Genomic DNA, 17,798 nt, shown 5'->3' with positions numbered 1-17,798 from the left:
AATTTAGCATGGCCAATCCACCCTAACCTACACATCCCTGAACACTATGGGGTAATTTAGCATGGCCAATCCACCCTAACCTGCACATCCCTGAACACTATGGGGTAATTTAGCACGGCCAACTCACGTGAGCTGCACATCTTTGGAATGTGGGAGGAAACCGGAGCACCCGGAGGAAACCCACGCAGACACGGGGAGAATGTGCAAACTCCACACAGTCAGTTGCCTGAGGCGGGAATTGAACCCGGGTCACTGGCCACCGTGCCGCCCACATTCTGACGAGTCCCACAACTTTATTCTCTCTCTCTCTCTCTTTGTCTCTCTCTCTCTCCACCTGTCTCTACCTCTCACACGCTCTCTCTCTCTTTGTCTCTCAGTCTGTTTGTTTACTCTCTGTGTCCCACTTCTCTCTCTCTCTCTCTCTTTCTGTCACTCTCACTCTGTCCCTCGTTCTCTCTCTCTCTCTCTCTAGTTGAGAAATTGCTCAAGGGTCTGTGCAATTTGTCCTGACTGGATTATATGACCCTGCACATTCTCTCTCTCTCTCAGTCCTGTCTCTCTCTCTCTTGCTCCCTCCTCCTCTCTCTCTCTCTCAGTCCCGTTTCTCTCTCTCTCTCAGTCCCGTCTCTCTCTCTCTCTCTCTCTCAGTCCCGTCTCTCTCTCTCTCAGTCCCGTTTCTCTCTCTCTCTCTCTCTCTCTCAGTCCCGTCTCTCTCTCTCTCTCTCTCTCTCTCAGTCCCGTCTCTCTCTCTCTCTCTCTCTCTCAGTCCCGTCTCTCTCTCTCTCTCTCTCTCTCCCTCCCCTGGTTTAGTCAAACATTGCCAAGCAGCGAATGGGTCAGCAACCCAATGTCCCAATGTATGCTGGGGACTAAGGTAGGAGGGTAATGTGAAACCATTTTAGGATCTCACTCTCTCTCAGCCTCTGACCCTCCCACTGCCTCAAACTCTCTTTCTCTCTGACCCCCACTGCCTCACTCTCTCTCTCTCTCTCTCTCTGACGACTGTCTTCCTTCTCAGTATTCTGTCTTATCACTCTCCCTCAATAAGATCGCTTTGATCCGTGGCAGTGGAATTCTGACACCAAACCTCTCCCTTGGTGTCTTTCTGTCACTCCATCTCGGTCTACCACACTCCTGCGCGCTCTCTCTCGTGTAACTGTCTCAGTTTGCCCATCTCTGCCACCTTCCTGAATTACGCCGTCTCTCTCTTTCACTCTCCCTCTTTGTCTCTCTCTCTGTTTCTCTCTCTGTCTCTCTCTGTCTCTCGCTCTCTCTGTCTTTCTCTCTGTCTGTTTCTCTCTCTTTCACTCTCTCTCTGTTTCACTCTCTCTCTTTGCCTCTCTCTCTCTGTTTCTCTCTCTCTCTGTTTCTCTCTCTCTGTTTTTCTCTCTATCTGTCTCTCACTCTCTCTGTCTTTCTCTCTCTGTCTGTCTCTCTCTTCCACTCCCTCTCTGTCTCTCTCTCTGTCTTTCTCTCTCTGTCTCTCTCTCTCTTTCACTCTCTCGTTCACTCTCTCTCTGTCTCTTTCTGTTTTTCTGTCTCTCTGTTTCTCTGTCTGTCTCTCGCTCTCTGTCTCCCTGTGTCTTTCTCTCTCTCTGCGCCTCTCTCTCTGTGTCTCTCTCTCTCACTTTCTCTCTCTCTGTCTCTGTCTGTCTCTCTCTCTCTCTCTGTCCCTCTGTCTCTCTCGCTCCCCTCTCTGTCTGTCCCTCTCTGTCTCCGTCTCTGGAAGACCGTGGGCAGACAGTTTCTGATCTTCCCCACCAATGTGGGGGCCGTGGTTACAAAGCGTTCATTTGACCCGTTCAAGGAGACGGGAAGCGAGTCTGACGCAATAAATCTGGGCGCAGGACCAGAGAAGCAAAAACAGGAGGGACTGTGGGTGGGAACACGTGGACCGACCAAGTGGGGGAGAGAGGGTGAGCTGGTTGTGGGCATGCAGGATTGATGCCAGTGCATTTTTGCACAGAGGCGTGCTGAGAGAGGAGCTCATGCTGGACTTAGTCACATAGTCACTGGGAAAGTATGGGACACACAAAACAGTATCCACCTGCTCCTCTTCCATCACTCCCTCAGTACTGACCCTCCGACAGTGCGGCACTCCCTCAGTACTGACCCTCTGAATATACGGCGCTCCCTCAGTACTGACCGTCCGACACTGCGGCACTCCCTCAGTACTGACCCTCTGAATATACGGCGCTCCCTCAGTACTGACCGTCCGACACTGCGGCACTCCCTCAGTACTGACCGTCCGACAGTGCGGCTCTCCCTCAGTACTGACCCTCCGACAGTGCGGCATTCCCTCAGTACTGACCCTCAGACAGTGCGGCACTCCCTCAGTACTGACTCTCCGACAGTGCGGCATTCACTCAGTACTGACCCTCCGACAGTGCGGCACTCCGTCAGTACTGACCCCCCGACAGTGCGGCACTCCTTCAGTACTGACCCTCCGACAGTGCGGCATTCACTCAGTACTGACCCTCTGACAGTGCGGCACTCCCTCAGTATTGACCCTCCGACAGTGCGGCACTCCCTCAGTACTGACCCTCCGACAGTGCGGTCCTCCCTCAGTACTGACCCTCCGACAGTGCGGCGCTCCCTCAGTACTGACCCTCCGACAATGCGGCACTCCCTCAGTACTGACCCTCCGACAGTGCGGCACTCCCTCTGTACTGACCCTCCGACAGTGCGGCACTCCCTCAGTACTGACCCTCCGACAGTGCGGCGCTCCCTCAGTACTGACCCTCCGACAATGCGGCACTCCCTCAGTACTGACCCTCCGACAGTGCGGCACTCCCTCAGTACTGACCCTCCGACAGTGCGGCCCTCCCTCTGTACTGACCCTCCGACAGTGCGGCGCTCCCTCAGTACTGACCCTCCGACAATGCGGCACTCCCTCAGTACTGACCCTCCGACAGTGCGGCACTCACTCAGTACTGACCCTCCGACAGTGCGGCACTCCCTCAGTACTGTCCCTCCGACAGTGCGGCACTCCCTCAGTACTGACCCTCCGACAGTGCAGCACTCCCTCAGTACTGACCCTCCGACAGTGCGGCACTCCCTTAATACTGACCCTCCGACAGTGCGGCACTCCCTCAGTACTGTCCCTCCGACAGTGCGGCACTTCCTCAGCACTGACCCTCCGACAGTGCGGCACTCCCTCAGTACTGACCCTCTGACAGTGCGGCACTCACTCAGTACTGACCCTCCGACAGTGCGGCACTCCCTCAGTACTGACCCTCCAACAGTGCGGCACTCCCTTAATACTGACCCTCCGACAGTGCGTCTCTCCCTCTGTACTAACCCCCCCACAGTGCGGCCCTCCCTCAGTACTAACCCTCCAACAGTGCGGCCCTCCCTCAGTACTGACCCCCCGACAGTGCGGCACTCCCTCAGCACTGACCCTCCGACAGTGCTGCACTCCCTCAGTACTGACCCTCCGACAGTGCGGCACTCCCTCAGTACTGTCCCTCCGACAGTGCGGCGCTCCCTCAGTACTGACCCTCCGACAGTGCGGCACTCCCTCAGTACTGACCCTCCAACACTGCGGCACTCCCTCAGTACTGACCCTCTGACAGTGCGGCACTCCCTCAGTACTGACCCCCCGACAGTGCGGCACTCCCTCAGCACTGACCCTCCGACAGTGCTGCACTCCCTCAGTACTGACCCTCCGACAGTGCGGCACTCCCTCAGTACTGTCCCTCCGACAGTGCGGCGCTCCCTCAGTACTGACCCTCCGACAGTGCTGCACTCCCTCAGTACTGACCCTCCGACACTGCGGCACTCCCTCAGTACTGACCCTCTGACAGTGCGGCCCTCCCTCAGTACTGACCCTCCGACAGTGCGGCTCTCCCTCAGAACTGACCCTCCGACAGTGCGGCACTCCCTCAGTACTGACCCTACGACAGTGCGGCACTCCCTCAGTACTACCCTCCGACAGTGCGGCACACCTTCAGTACTGACCCTCCGACAGTGCGTCGCTACCTCAGTACTGACCGTCCGACAGTGCGGCAGTCCCTCAGGACTGACCCTCCAACAGTGCGGCGCTCACTCAGTACTGACCCTCTGACAGTGCGGTCCTCCCTCTGTACTGACCCACCGATAGTGCAGCACTCCCTCAGTACTGACCCTCCGACAGTGCGTGCTCCCCCTGCACTGACCCTCCGACAGTGCGGCACTCCCTCAGTACTGACCCTCCGACAGTGCGGCTCTACCCCAGTACTGACCCTCCGACAGTGCGGCATTCCCTCAGTACTGACCCTCCGACAGTGCGGCTCTACCCCAGTACTGACCCTCCGACAGTGCGGCATTCCCTCAGTACTGACCCTCCAACAGTGCGGCCCTCCCTCAGTACTGACCCCCCGACAGTGCGGCACTCCCTCAGCACTGACCCTCCGACAGTGCGGCACTCTCTCTGTACTGACCCTCCGACAGTGCGGCTCTCCATCAGTACTGACCCTCCGACAGTGCGGCACTCCCTCAGTACTGACCCCCCGACAGTGCGGCACTCCCTCAGTACTGACCCTCCGACAGTGCGGCACTCCCTCAGCACTGACCCTTCGACAGTGCGGCACTCCCTCAGTGCTGTCCCTCCGACAGTGCATCCCTCCCTCAGTACTGACTCTCCGACAGTGCGGCACTCCCTCAGTACTGACCCTTCGACAGTTCGGCACTCCCTCAGTACTGACCCGCCGACAGTGCGGCACTCCCTCAGTACTGACCCTCCGACAGTGCGACACTCCCTCAGTACTGACCCTCCGACTGTGCGACACTCCCTCAGTACTGACCCTCCGACTGTGCGGCGCTCCCTCAGTACTGACCCTCCGACAGTGAGGCACTCCCTCAGTACTGACCCTCTGACAGTGCGGCACTCCCTCAGTACTGACCCTCCGACAGTGCGGCACTCACTCAGTACTGACCCTTCGACAGTTCGGCGCTCCCTCAGTACTGACCCTCCCACAGTGCGGCACTCCCTCAGTACTGACCCTCCGACAGTGCGACACTCCCTCAGTACTGACCCTCCGACAGTGCGGCGCTCCCTCAGTACTGACCCTCCGACAGTGCAGCACTCCCTCAGTACTGACCCTCCGACAGTGCGGCACTCCCTTAATACTGACCCTCCGACAGTGCGGCACTCCCTCAGTACTGTCCCTCCGACAGTGCGGCACTTCCTCAGCACTGACCCTCCGACAGTGCGGCACTCCCTCAGTACTGACCCTCCGACAGTGCGGCACTCACTCAGTACTGACCCTCCGACAGTGCGGCACTCCCTCAGTACTGACCCTCCAACAGTGCGGCACTCCCTTAATACTGACCCTCCGACAGTGCGTCTCTCCCTCTGTACTAACCCCCCCACAGTGCGGCCCTCCCTCAGTACTAACCCTCCAACAGTGCGGCCCTCCCTCAGTACTGACCCCCCGACAGTGCGGCACTCCCTCAGCACTGACCCTCCGACAGTGCTGCACTCCCTCAGTACTGACCCTCCGACAGTGCGGCACTCCCTCAGTACTGTCCCTCCGACAGTGCGGCGCTCCCTCAGTACTGACCCTCCGACAGTGCGGCACTCCCTCAGTACTGACCCTCCAACACTGCGGCACTCCCTCAGTACTGACCCTCTGACAGTGCGGCACTCCCTCAGTACTGACCCCCCGACAGTGCGGCACTCCCTCAGCACTGACCCTCCGACAGTGCTGCACTCCCTCAGTACTGACCCTCCGACAGTGCGGCACTCCCTCAGTACTGTCCCTCCGACAGTGCGGCGCTCCCTCAGTACTGACCCTCCGACAGTGCTGCACTCCCTCAGTACTGACCCTCCGACACTGCGGCACTCCCTCAGTACTGACCCTCTGACAGTGCGGCCCTCCCTCAGTACTGACCCTCCGACAGTGCGGCTCTCCCTCAGAACTGACCCTCCGACAGTGCGGCACTCCCTCAGTACTGACCCTACGACAGTGCGGCACTCCCTCAGTACTACCCTCCGACAGTGCGGCACACCTTCAGTACTGACCCTCCGACAGTGCGTCGCTACCTCAGTACTGACCGTCCGACAGTGCGGCAGTCCCTCAGGACTGACCCTCCAACAGTGCGGCGCTCACTCAGTACTGACCCTCTGACAGTGCGGTCCTCCCTCTGTACTGACCCACCGATAGTGCAGCACTCCCTCAGTACTGACCCTCCGACAGTGCGTGCTCCCCCTGCACTGACCCTCCGACAGTGCGGCACTCCCTCAGTACTGACCCTCCGACAGTGCGGCATTCCCTCAGTACTGACCCTCCGACAGTGCAGCGCTCCCTCAGTACTGACCCTCCGACAGTGCGGCTCTACCCCAGTACTGACCCTCCGACAGTGCGGCATTCCCTCAGTACTGACCCTCCGACAGTGCGTCACTCCCTCAGTAATGACCCTCCGACAGTGCGGCACTCCCTCAGTACTGACCCTCCGACAGTGCTGCACTCCCTCAGTACTGACCCTCTGACAGTGCAGCACTCCCTCAGTACTGACTCTCCGACAGTGCGTCACTCCCTCAGTAATGACCCTCCGACAGTGCGGCACTCCCTCAGTACTGACCCTCCGACAGTGCGGCACTCTCTCTGTACTGACCCTCCGACAGTGCGGCTCTCCATCAGTACTGACCCTCCGACAGTGCGGCACTCCCTCAGTACTGACCCCCCGACAGTGCGGCACTCCCTCAGTACTGACCCTCCGACAGTGCGGCACTCCCTCAGCACTGACCCTTCGACAGTGCGGCACTCCCTCAGTGCTGTCCCTCCGACAGTGCGGCACTCCCTCAGTACTGACTCTCTAACAGTGCATCCCTCCCTCAGTACTGACTCTCCGACAGTGCGGCACTCCCTCAGTACTGACCCTTCGACAGTGCGACACTCCCTCAGTACTGACCCTCCGACTGTGCGACACTCCCTCAGTACTGACCCTCCGACAGTGCGACACTCCCTCAGTACTGACCCTCCGACTGTGCGACACTCCCTCAGTACTGACCCTCCGACTGTGCGGCGCTCCCTCAGTACTGACCCTCCGACAGTGAGGCACTCCCTCAGTACTGACCCTCTGACAGTGCGGCACTCCCTCAGTACTGACCCTCCGACAGTGCGGCACTCACTCAGTACTGACCCTTCGACAGTTCGGCGCTCCCTCAGTACTGACCCTCTGACAGTGCATCCCTCCCTCAGTTCTGACCCTCCGACAGTGCGGCGCTCCCTCAGTACTGACCCTCCGACAGTGCAGCCCTCCCTCTGTACTGACCCTCCGACAGTGCGGCGCTCCCTCAGTACTGACCCTCCGACAATGCGGCACTCCCTCAGTACTGACCCTCCGACAGTGCGACACTCCCTCAGTACTGACCCTCCGACAGTGCGGCGCTCCCTCAGTACTGACCCTCCGACAATGCGGCACTCACTCAGTACTGACCCTTCGACAGTTCGGCGCTCCCTCAGTACTGACCCTCTGACAGTGCATCCCTCCCTCAGGACTGACCCTCCGACAGTGTGGGACTCCCTCAGTACTGACCCTCCGACTGTGCGGCGCTCCCTCAGTACTGACCCTCCGACGGTGCGGCAGTCCCTCAGTACTGACCCCCCCACAGTGCGGCCCTCCCTCAGTACTGACCCTCCGACAGTGCGGCGCTCTCTCAGTACTGACCCTCCGACAGAACGGCGCTCCCTCAGCACTGACCCTCTGACTGTGCGGCACTCCCTCAGTACTGACTGTCCGACAGTGTGGCACTCCCTCAGTACTGACCCTCCGACAGTGCCGCGCTCCCTCAGTACTGTCCCTCCGACAGTGCGACACTCCCTCAGTACTGACCCTCCGACAGTGCGGCACTCCCTCAGTACTGTCCCTCCGACAGTGCGACACTCCCTCAGTACTGACCCTCCAACAGTGCGTCACTCCCTCAGAACTGTCCCTCCGACTGTGCGGCACTCCCTTAATACTGACCCTCCGACAGTGCGTCACTCCCTCAGTACTGACCCTCCGACAGTGCGGCACTTCCTCAGTACTGATCATCCGACAGTGCGGCACTCCCTTAATACTGACCCTCCGACAGTGCGTCACTCCCTCAGTACTGACCCTCCAACAGTGCGTCACTCCCTCAGAACTGTCCCTCCGACAGTGCGGCACTCCCTTAATACTGACCCTCCGACAGTGCGGCACTCCCTCAGTACTGACCCTCCGACAGTGCGACACTCCCTCAGTACTGACCCTCCAACAGTGCGTCACTCCCTCAGAACTGTCCCTCCGACAGTGCGGCACTCCCTTAATACTGACCCTCCGACAGTGCGGCATTCCCCCGTACTGACCGTCCATCAGTGCGGCGCTCCATCAGTACTGACCCTCCGACAGTGCGGCACTCCCTCAGTACTGACCCTCCGACAGTGCGGCACTCCCTCAGTACTGACCCTCCGACAGTGCGGCCCTCCCTCAGTGCTGACCCTCCGACAGTGCGGCGCTCCCTCAGTACTGACTCTCCGACAGTGCGGCACTCCCTCAGCACTGCCCCTCCGACAGTGCAGCACTCCCTCAGTACTGACCCCCCCACAGTGCGGCACTCCCTCAGTACTGACCCTCCGACAGTGCGGCACTCCCTCAGTACTGACCCTCCGACAGTGCGGCACTCCCTCAATACTGTCCCTCTGACAGTGCGACACTCCCTCAGTACTGACCCTCCAACAGTGCGTCACTCCCTCAGAACTGTACCTCCGACAGTGCGGCACTCCCTTAATACTGACCCTCCGACAGTGCGTCACTCCCTCAGTACTGACCCTCCGACAGTGCGGCACTTCCTCAGTACTGACCATCCGACAGTGCGGCACTCCCTCAGCACTGACCCTCCGACAGTGCGGCGCTCCATCAGTACTGAGCCTCTGACAGTGCGGCACTCCCTCAGTACTGACCGTCCGACAGTGCGGCGCTCCATCAGTACTGACCCTCCGACAGTGCGGCACTCCCTCAGTACTGACCCTCCGACAGTGCGGCACTTCCTCAGTACTGAGCCTCTGACAGTGCGGCACTCCCTCAGTACTGACCGTCCGACAGTGCGGCGCTCCATCAGTACTGACCCTCCGACAGTGCGGCACTCCCTCAGTACTGACCCTCCGACAGTGCGGCACTCCCTCAGTACTGACCCTCCGACAGTGCGGTCCGCCCTCAGTACTGACCCTCCGACAGTGCGGCGCTCCCTCAGCACTGACCCTCTGACAGTGCGGCACCCCCTCAGTACTGACCCCCCCACAGTGCGGCCCTCCCTCAGTACTAACCCTCCAACAGTGCGACATTTCCCCGTACTGACCCACCGACCGTGCGGCGATCCCTCAGCACTGACCCTCCGACAGTGCGGCACTCCCTCAGTACTGACCCTCCGACAGTGCGGCGCTCCCTCAGGACTGACCCCCTGACAGTGCGGCGCTCCCTCAGTACTGTCGCTCCTACAGTGCGGCGCTCCCTCAGTACTGACCCTCCGACAGTGCGGCACTCCCTCAGTACTGACCCCCTGACAGTGCCGCACTCCCTCAGTACTGTCCCTCCTACAGTGCGGCACTCCCTCAGTACTGACCCTCCGACAGTGCGTCGCTCCCTCAGTACTGACCCCCTGACAGTGCCGCACTCCCTCAGTACTGTCCCTCCTACAGTACGGCACTCCCTCAGTACTGACCCCCTGACAATGCGGCACTCCCTCAGTACTGACCCCCTGACAGTGCGGCACTCCCTCAGTACTGACCCTCCGACAGTGCGGCACTCCCTCAGTACTGACCCTCCCACAGTGCGGCACTCCCTCAGTACTGACCCCCCTGACAATGCGGCACTCCCTCAGTACTGACCCCCTGACAGTGCGGCACTCCCTCAGTAATGTCCCTCCTACAGTGCGGCACTCCCTCAGTACTGACCCCCTGACAATGCGGCACTCCCTCAGTACTGACCCCCTGACAGTGCGGCACTACCTCAGTACTGACCCCCTGACAGTGCGGCACTCCCTCAGTACTGACCCTCCGACAGTGCGGCGCTACCTCAGCACTGACCCTCCGACAGTGCTGCACTCGCTCAGTACTGACCCTCCGACAGTGCGGCACTCCCTCAGTACTGACCCTCCGACAGTGCAGCACTCCCTCAGTACTGACCCCCCCACAGTGCGGCCCTCCCTCAGTTCGAACCCTCCAACAGTGCGACATTTCCCCGTACTGACCCTCCGACAGTGCGGCAGTCCCTCAGTACTGACCCTCCGACAGTGCGGCTCTCCCTCAGTACTGACCCTCTGACAGTGCAGCACACCCACAGTACTGAACCTCCGACAGTGCGGCATTCCCCCGTACTGACCCTCCCACAGTGCGGCACTTCCTCAGTACTGACCCCCTGACAATGCGGCACTCCCTCAGTACTGACCCCCTGACAGTGCGGCACTCCCTTAGTAATGTCCCTCCTACAGTGCGGCACTCCCTCAGTACTGACCCCCTGACAATGCGGCACTCCCTCAGTACTGACCCCCTGACAGTGCGGCACTCCCTCAGTACTGACCCTCCGACAGTGCGGCACTACCTCAGTACTGACCCCCTGACAGTGCGGCACTCCCTCAGTACTGACCCTCCGACAGTGCGGCACTACCTCAGTACTGACCCCCTGACAGTGCTGCACTCCCTCAGTACTGACCCTCCGACAGTGCGGCAGTCCCTCAGTACTGACCCTCCGACAGTGCGGCACTCTCTCAGTACTGACCGTCCGACAGTACGGCAGTCCCTCAGTACTGACCCTCCGACAGTGCGGCACTCCCTCAGTACTGACCGTCCGACAGTACGGCAGTCCCTCAGTACTGACCCTCCGACAGTGCGGCACTCCCTCAGTACTGACCCTCCGACAGTGCGGCACTCTCTCAGCACTGACCCTCCGACAGTGCGGCACTCCCTCAGTACTGTCCCTCCGACAGGGCGGCGCTCCCTCAGTACTGACCCTCCGACAGTGCGGCACTCCCTCAGTACTGACCCTCCGACAGTGCGGTCCTCCCTAAGTACTGACCCTCCGACAGTGCGGCGCTCCCTCAGTACTGTCCCTCCGACAGTGCGGCCCTCCCTCAGTACTGACCCTCCGACAGTGCGGCGCTCCCTCAGTACTGACCCTCTGACAGTGCTGCACTCCCTCAGTACTGACCCGCCGACAGTGCGGCACTCCCTCAATACTGACCCTCCGACATTGGGGCTCTCCCTCAGTTCTGACCCTCCGACAGTGCGGTCCTCCCTCAATACTGACCCTCCGACATTGGGGCTCTCCCTCAGTTCTGACCCTCCGACAGTGCGGTCCTCCCTCAGTACTGACCCTCCGACAGTGCGGCGCTCCCTCAGTACTGACCCTCCGACAGTGCGGCGCTCCCTCAGTACTGACCCTCCGACAGTGCGGCACTCCCTCAGTACTGACCCTCTGACAGTGCTGCACTCCCTCAGTACTGACCCGCCGACAGTGCGGCACTCCCTCAATACTGACCCTCCGACATTGGGGCTCTCCCTCAGTTCTGACCCTCCGACAGTGCGGTCCTCCCTCAGTACTGACCCTCCGACAGTGCGGCGCTCCCTCAGTACTGACCCTCCGACAGTGCGGCCCTCCCTCAGTACTGACCCTGATATCGCAGTGGTGTTCTGTGTAATGGGTGAAGGTTTCTCCTGTGCAGATGGACTGAGCAGGATGGTGAAAGGTCCCCTGTACCGAGGTGGGGGAGAGCAGGAGAATACTGGACTGACGCCCACAGGTCGGAAAGGACGGAGTTACAGTTTGGGGAGGAAGGGTATTGCGGTTTTTGTAGGCCAACTGCTGAGTGCCCGTTACAAGAACCATATCAGTCAATCCAGAATGACATTTCTCCCAAATACATGGCTCAACCTACCTCGTATTTATATGGTCCTCTGCTCAGGTAAGACATGGACTGGGAGATGTATGGGGGATTAGACTGGGTGGGATATTAAAGGGAGCGGGGAGTGAGGGGGGAGAGTGGGATTAGACTGGGTGGGATATTAAAGGGAGTGGGGAGTGAGGGGGAGAGTGGGATTAGACTGGGTGGGATATTAAAGGGAGCGGGGAGTGAGGGGGGAGAGTGGGATTAGACTGGGTGGGATATTAAAGGGAGTGGGGAGTGAGGGGGGAGAGTGGGATTAGACTGGGTGGGATATTAAAGGGAGTGGGGAGTGAGGGGGGAGAGTGGGATTAGACTGGGTGGGATATTAAAGGGAGTGGGGAGTGAGGGGGGAGAGTGGGATTAGACTGGGTGGGATATTAAAGGGAGTGGGGAGTGAGGGGGGACAGGGGGATTAGACTGGGTGGGATATTAAAGGGAGTGGGGAGTGAGGGGGAGAGTGGGATTAGATTGGGTGAGATATTAAAGTGAGTGGGGAGTGAGGGGGGAGAGTGGGATTAGACTGGGTGGGATATTAAAGGGAGTGGGGAGTGAGGGGGGAGAGTGGGATTAGACTGGGTGGGATATTAAAGGGAGCGGGGAGTGAGGGGGAGAGTGGGATTAGACTGGGTGGGATATTAAAGGGAGTGGGGAGTGAGGGGGGAGAGTGGGATTAGACTGGGTGGGATATTAAAGGGAGTGGGGAGTGAGGGGGGAGAGTGGGATTAGACTGGGTGGGATATTAAAGGGAGCGGGGAGTGAGGGGGGAGAGTGGGATTAGACTGGGTCGGATATTAAAGGGAGTGGGGAGTGAGGGGGGAGAGTTGGATTAGACTGGGTGGGATATTAAAGGGAGTGGGGAGTGAGGGGGAAGAGTGGGATTAGACTGGGTGGGATATTAAAGGGAGCGGGGAGTGAGGGGGGAGAGTGGGATTAGACTGGGTCGGATATTAAAGGGAGTGGGGAGTGAGGGGGAAGAGTGGGATTAGACTGGGTGGGATATTAAAGGGAGCGGGGAGTGAGGGGGAAGAGTGGGATTAGACTGGGTGGGATATTAAAGGGAGCGGGGAGTGAGGGGGGAGAGTGGGATTAGACTGGGTGGGATATTAAAGGGAGTGGGGAGTGAGGGGGAAGAGTGGGATTAGACTGGGTGGGATATTAAAGGGAGCGGGGAGTGAGGGGGGAGAGTGGGATTAGACTGGGTCGGATATTAAAGGGAGTGGGGAGTGAGGGGGGAGAGTGGGATTAGACTGGGTGGGATATTAAAGGGAGTGGGGAGTGAGGGGGGAGAGTGGGATTAGACTGGGTCGGATATTAAAGGGAGGAGGGAGTGAGGGGGGAGAGTGGGATTAGACTGGGTGGGATATTAAAGGGAGTGGGGAGTGAGGGGGGAGAGTGGGATTAGACTGGGTCGGATATTAAAGGGAGTGGGGAGTGAGGGGGGAGAGTTGGATTAGACTGGGTGGGATATTAAAGGGAGCGGGGAGTGAGGGGGGAGAGTGGGATTAGACTGGGTGTGATATTAAAGGGAGTGGGGAGTGAGGGGGGAGAGTGGTATTAGACTGGGTGGGATATTAAAGGGAGCGGGGAGTGAGGGGGGAGAGTGGGATTAGACTGGGTCGGATATTAAAGGGAGTGGGGAGTGAGGGGGGAGAGTTGGATTAGACTGGGTGGGATATTAAAGGGAGTGGGGAGTGAGGGGGAAGAGTGGGATTAGACTGGGTGGGATATTAAAGGGAGCGGAGAGTGAGGGGGGAGAGTGGGATTAGACTGGGTGGGATATTAAAGGGAGCGGGGAGTGAGGGGGGAGAGTGGGATTAGACTGGGTGTGATATTAAAGGGAGTGGGGAGTGAGGGGGGAGAGTGGGATTAGACTGGGTGGGATATTAAAGGGAGCGGGGAGTGAGGGGGGAGAGTGGGATTAGACTGGGTCGGATATTAAAGGGAGTGGGGAGTGAGGGGGGAGAGTTGGATTAGACTGGGTGGGATATTAAAGGGAGTGGGGAGTGAGGGGGAAGAGTGGGATTAGACTGGGTGGGATATTAAAGGGAGCGGGGAGTGAGGGGGGAGAGTGGGATTAGACTGGGTCGGATATTAAAGGGAGTGGGGAGTGAGGGGGGAGAGTTGGATTAGACTGGGTGGGATATTAAAGGGAGTGGGGAGTGAGGGGGGAGAGTGGGATTAGACTGGGTGGGATATTAAAGGGAGTGGGGAGTGAGGGGGTGAGTGGGATTAGACTGGGTGGGATATTAAAGGGAGCAGGGAGTGAGGGGGCAGAGTGGGATTAGACTGGGTGGGATATTAAAAGGAGTGGGGAGTGAGGGGGAGAGTTGGATTAGACTGGGTGGGATATTAAAGGGAGCGGGGACTGAGGGGGAGAGTGGGATTAGACTGGGTGGGATATTAAAGGGAGTGGGGAGTGACGGGGAGAGTGGGATTAGACTGGGTGGGATATTAAAGGGAGTGGTGAGTGAGGGGGGAGAGTGGGATTAGACTGGGTGGGATATTAAAGGGAGCGGGGAGTGAGGGGGGAGATTGGGATTAGACTGCGTGGGATATTAAAGGGAGTGGGGAGTGACGGGGAGAGTGGGATTAGACTGAGTGGGATATTAAAGAGAGTGGGGAGTGAGGGGGAGAGTGGGATTAGACTGGGTGGGATATTAAAGGGAGCGGGGAGTGAGGGGGGAGAGTGGGATTAGACTGGGTGGGATATTAAAGGGAGTGGGGAGTGAGGGGGAGAGTGGGATTAGACTGGGTGGGATATTAAAGGGAGTGGGGAGTGAGGGGGGAGAGTGGGATTAGACTGGGTGGGATATTAAAGGGAGTGGGGAGTGACGGGGGAGAGTGGGATTAGACTGGGTGGGATATTAAAGGGAGCGGGGAGTGAGGGGGGAGAGTGGTATTAGACTGGGTGGGATATTAAAGGGAGCGGGGAGTGAGGGGGGAGAGTGGGATTAGACTGGGTGGGATATTAAAGGGTGTAGGGAGTGAGGGGGTAGAGTGGGATTAGACTGGGTGGGATATTAAAGGGAGCGGGGAGTGAGGGGGGAGAGTGGGATTAGACTGGGTGGGATATTAAAGGGAATGGGGAGTGAGGGGGTGAGTGGGATTAGACTGGGTGGGATATTAAAGGGAGCGGGGAGTGAGGGGGGAGAGTGGGATTAGACTGGGTGGGATATTAAAGGGAGTGGGGAGTGAGGGGGGAGAGTGGGATTAGACTGAGTGGGATATTAAAGGGAGCGGGGAGTGAGGGGGGAGAGTGGGATTAGACTGGGTGGGATATTAAAGGGAGCGGGGAGTGACGGGGGAGAGTGGGATTAGACTGGGTGGGATATTAAAGGGAGTGGGGAGTGAGGGGGGAGAGTGGGATTAGACTGGGTGGGATATTAAAGGGAGCGGGGAGTGACGGGGGAGAGTGGGATTAGACTGGGTGGGATATTAAAGGGAGCGGGGAGTGAGGGGGGAGAGTGGGATTAGACTGGGTGGGATATTAAAGGGAGCGGGGAGTGAGGGGGGAGAGTGGGATTAGACTGGATGGGATATTAAAGGGAGCGGGGAGTGACGGGGGAGAGTGGGATTAGACTGGGTGGGATATTAAAGGGAGCGGGGAGTGAGGGGGGAGAGTGGGATTAGACTGGGTGGGATATTAAAGGGAGCGGGGAGTGAGGGGGGAGAGTGGGATTAGACTGGGTGGGATATTAAAGGGAGCGGGGAGTGAGGGGGGAGAGTGGGATTAGACTGGGTGGGATATTAAAGGGAGCGGGGAGTGAGGGGGGAGAGTGGGATTAGACTGGGTGGGATATTAAAGGGAGCGGGGAGTGAGGGGGGAGAGTGGGATTAGACTGGGTGGGATATTAAAGGGAGCGGGGAGTGAGGGGGGAGAGTGGGATTAGACTGGGTGGGATATTAAAGGGAGTGGGGAGTGAGGGGGGGAGAGTGGGATTAGACTGGGTGGGATATTAAAGGGAGCGGGGAGTGAGGGGGAGAGTGGGATTAGACTGGGTGGGATATTAAAGGGAATGGGGAGTGAGGGGGGAGAGTGGGATTAGACTGGGTGGGATATTAAAGGGAGTGGGGAGTGAGGGGGGAGAGTGGGATTAGACTGGGTGGGATATTAAAGGGAGCGAGGAGTGAGGGGGGAGAGTGGGATTAGACTGGGTGGGATATTAAAGGGAGCGGGGAGTGACGGGGGAGAGTGGGATTAGACTGGGTGGGATATTAAAGGGAGCGGGGAGTGAGGGGGAGAGTGGGATTAGACTGGGTGGGATATTAAAGGGAGGGGGGAGTTAGGGGGGAGAGTGGGATTAGACTGGGTGGGATATTAAAGGGAATGGGGAGTGAGGGGGGAGAGTGGGATTAGACTGGGTGGGATATTAAAGGGAGCGAGGAGTGAGGGGGGAGAGTGGGATTAGACTGGGTGGGATATTAAAGGGAGCGGGGAGTGACGGGGGAGAGTGGGATTAGACTGGGTGGGATATTAAAGGGAGTGGGGAGTGAGGGGGGAGAGTGGGATTAGACTGGGTGGGATATTAATGGGAGTGGGGAGGGAGGGGGGGAGAGTGGGATTAGACTGGGTGGGATATTAAAGGGAGTGGGGAGTGACGGGGGAGAGTGGGATTAGACTGGGTGGGATATTAATGGGAGTGGGGAGGGAGGGGGGGAGAGTGGGATTAGACTGGGTGGGATATTAAAGGGAGGGGGGAGTGAGGGGGTTCCGGAGTTTTCGGGGAAGGCACTGAAACTGTGCAGCCTCGCTGAGTCGAATGTCCCAGCGTGCCCGTCGCTGTCCCCTGTGCAGTGTGTGGAGTTTGTGCCCGTAATGCCAGTGTTGCCCGGGTTGGCGAAGACGCGGAACTGCCCTGTGTGTTCGTGCCAGCCTCCATGAACGGGCTGATCATTGAGTGGACCCTGCAGCGGGAGGAAATCCGCCTAGCCTACAGCTACCACCACGGAGCTGCCCGCGTGCTCAACCAGCACCCGCAGTTCCGGGATCGCGCTGAGGTGAACGAGACCCGCCTGGGACACGGGGAAGCGTCTCTGCGGCTGAGGAACGTCTCCATTCGGGACGAGGGTACCTACGGCTGCTACGTCCGCTCGGTCTGGGGAAAGCACGAGGAGACGCACCAGTTACTGGTCGCAGGTCTGTCCCACCCTCCGGCACGCGGTGTCTGCTGTGGGCCCACGGGCCAGCCAGTCCGTCCCCACCGTGGGAGCTCTGTCTGGGAGGGGGATGAGACACTGATCGTCAGGGTGTGAGATTTGCCCCTGGGTTGGTGCACTCTGCTGCCTGACTCGTTTCTCCTCCCTGACTCTCTCTCTGTCACACCCCTTACCCTCCCCCATGTGTGTGCTAGTGTGGGTGTGTGTGGGTGGGTGTGTGTGTGTGTGTGTGTGAGAGTGTGGGTGTGTGTGTGTGGGTGTGTGTGTGTGTGTGTGGAGGTGTGGGTGTGACAGTGTGTGAGAGTGAGTGAGAGAGAGTGTGGGTGTGTGTGTGTGTGTGAGAGAGAGAGAGAGTGTGGGTGTGTGTGGGTGGGGATGTGTGTGTGTGTGTGAGTGTGAGTGTGTGTGAGAGAGTGTGTGGGTGTGAGAATGTGGGTGTGTGGGTGTGGATGTGTATGTGGGTGTGTGTGGGGGTGTGTGTGTGTGAGAGTGTGTGGGTGTGTGTGAGAGAGTGTGGGGGTGTGTGAGTGTGTGTGGATGTGTGTGTGTGAGAGAGTGTGGGTGTGTGAGTGTGTGTGTGTGAGTGTGTGGGTGTGTGTGTGTGAGTGTGTGGGTGTGTGTGTGTGAGAGAGAGTGTGGGTGTGTGTGGGTGAGGGGGTGTGTGAGAGAGTGTGGGTGTGTGCGGGTGTGTGTGTGTGAGAGTGTGGGTGTGTGTGTGAGAGTGTGGGTGTGTGTGTGATTGTGTGAGTGTGTGTGT

At 58.9% G+C, this 17,798-nt stretch overlaps 1 protein-coding gene across 1 annotated transcript; it reads left to right on the top strand.

Moving 5' to 3' along the window:
• Positions 1-342: 342 nt before the first annotated feature.
• On the top strand, positions 343-17,015 carry LOC148138285 (uncharacterized). Its single transcript, XM_087981610.1, has 4 exons — positions 343-804; positions 1,195-1,916; positions 11,663-11,902; positions 16,680-17,015. The coding sequence occupies exons 1-2, from the start codon at positions 520-522 to the stop codon at positions 1,795-1,797; spliced, it is 888 nt and encodes a 295-aa protein (XP_087837736.1). The 5' UTR covers positions 343-519; the 3' UTR covers positions 1,798-1,916; positions 11,663-11,902; positions 16,680-17,015.
• Positions 17,016-17,798: the final 783 nt, after the last annotated feature.

This window comes from Chiloscyllium plagiosum, unplaced genomic scaffold, assembly GCF_037043375.1.
Source record: "Chiloscyllium plagiosum isolate Xiang-an unplaced genomic scaffold, Cpla_swu_hap1 HiC_scaffold_40, whole genome shotgun sequence".
NCBI classification, from domain to species: Eukaryota; Metazoa; Chordata; class Chondrichthyes; order Orectolobiformes; family Hemiscylliidae; genus Chiloscyllium; species Chiloscyllium plagiosum.
Note: the sequence above shows the minus strand (reverse complement) of the source record. Positions and strands in the feature narration are given on the sequence as shown.

Excerpts from the sequence above, each read along its gene's own strand:
- LOC148138285 (XM_087981610.1), top strand. The coding sequence starts at position 520 with ATGACCCTGCACATTCTCTCTCTCTCTCAGTCCTGTCTCTCTCTCTCT. Across the intron at positions 805-1,194 it reads CTCTCTCTCTCCCTCCCCTG|ACGCCGTCTCTCTCTTTCAC; the intron begins GTTTAGTCAAAC and ends CCTTCCTGAATT.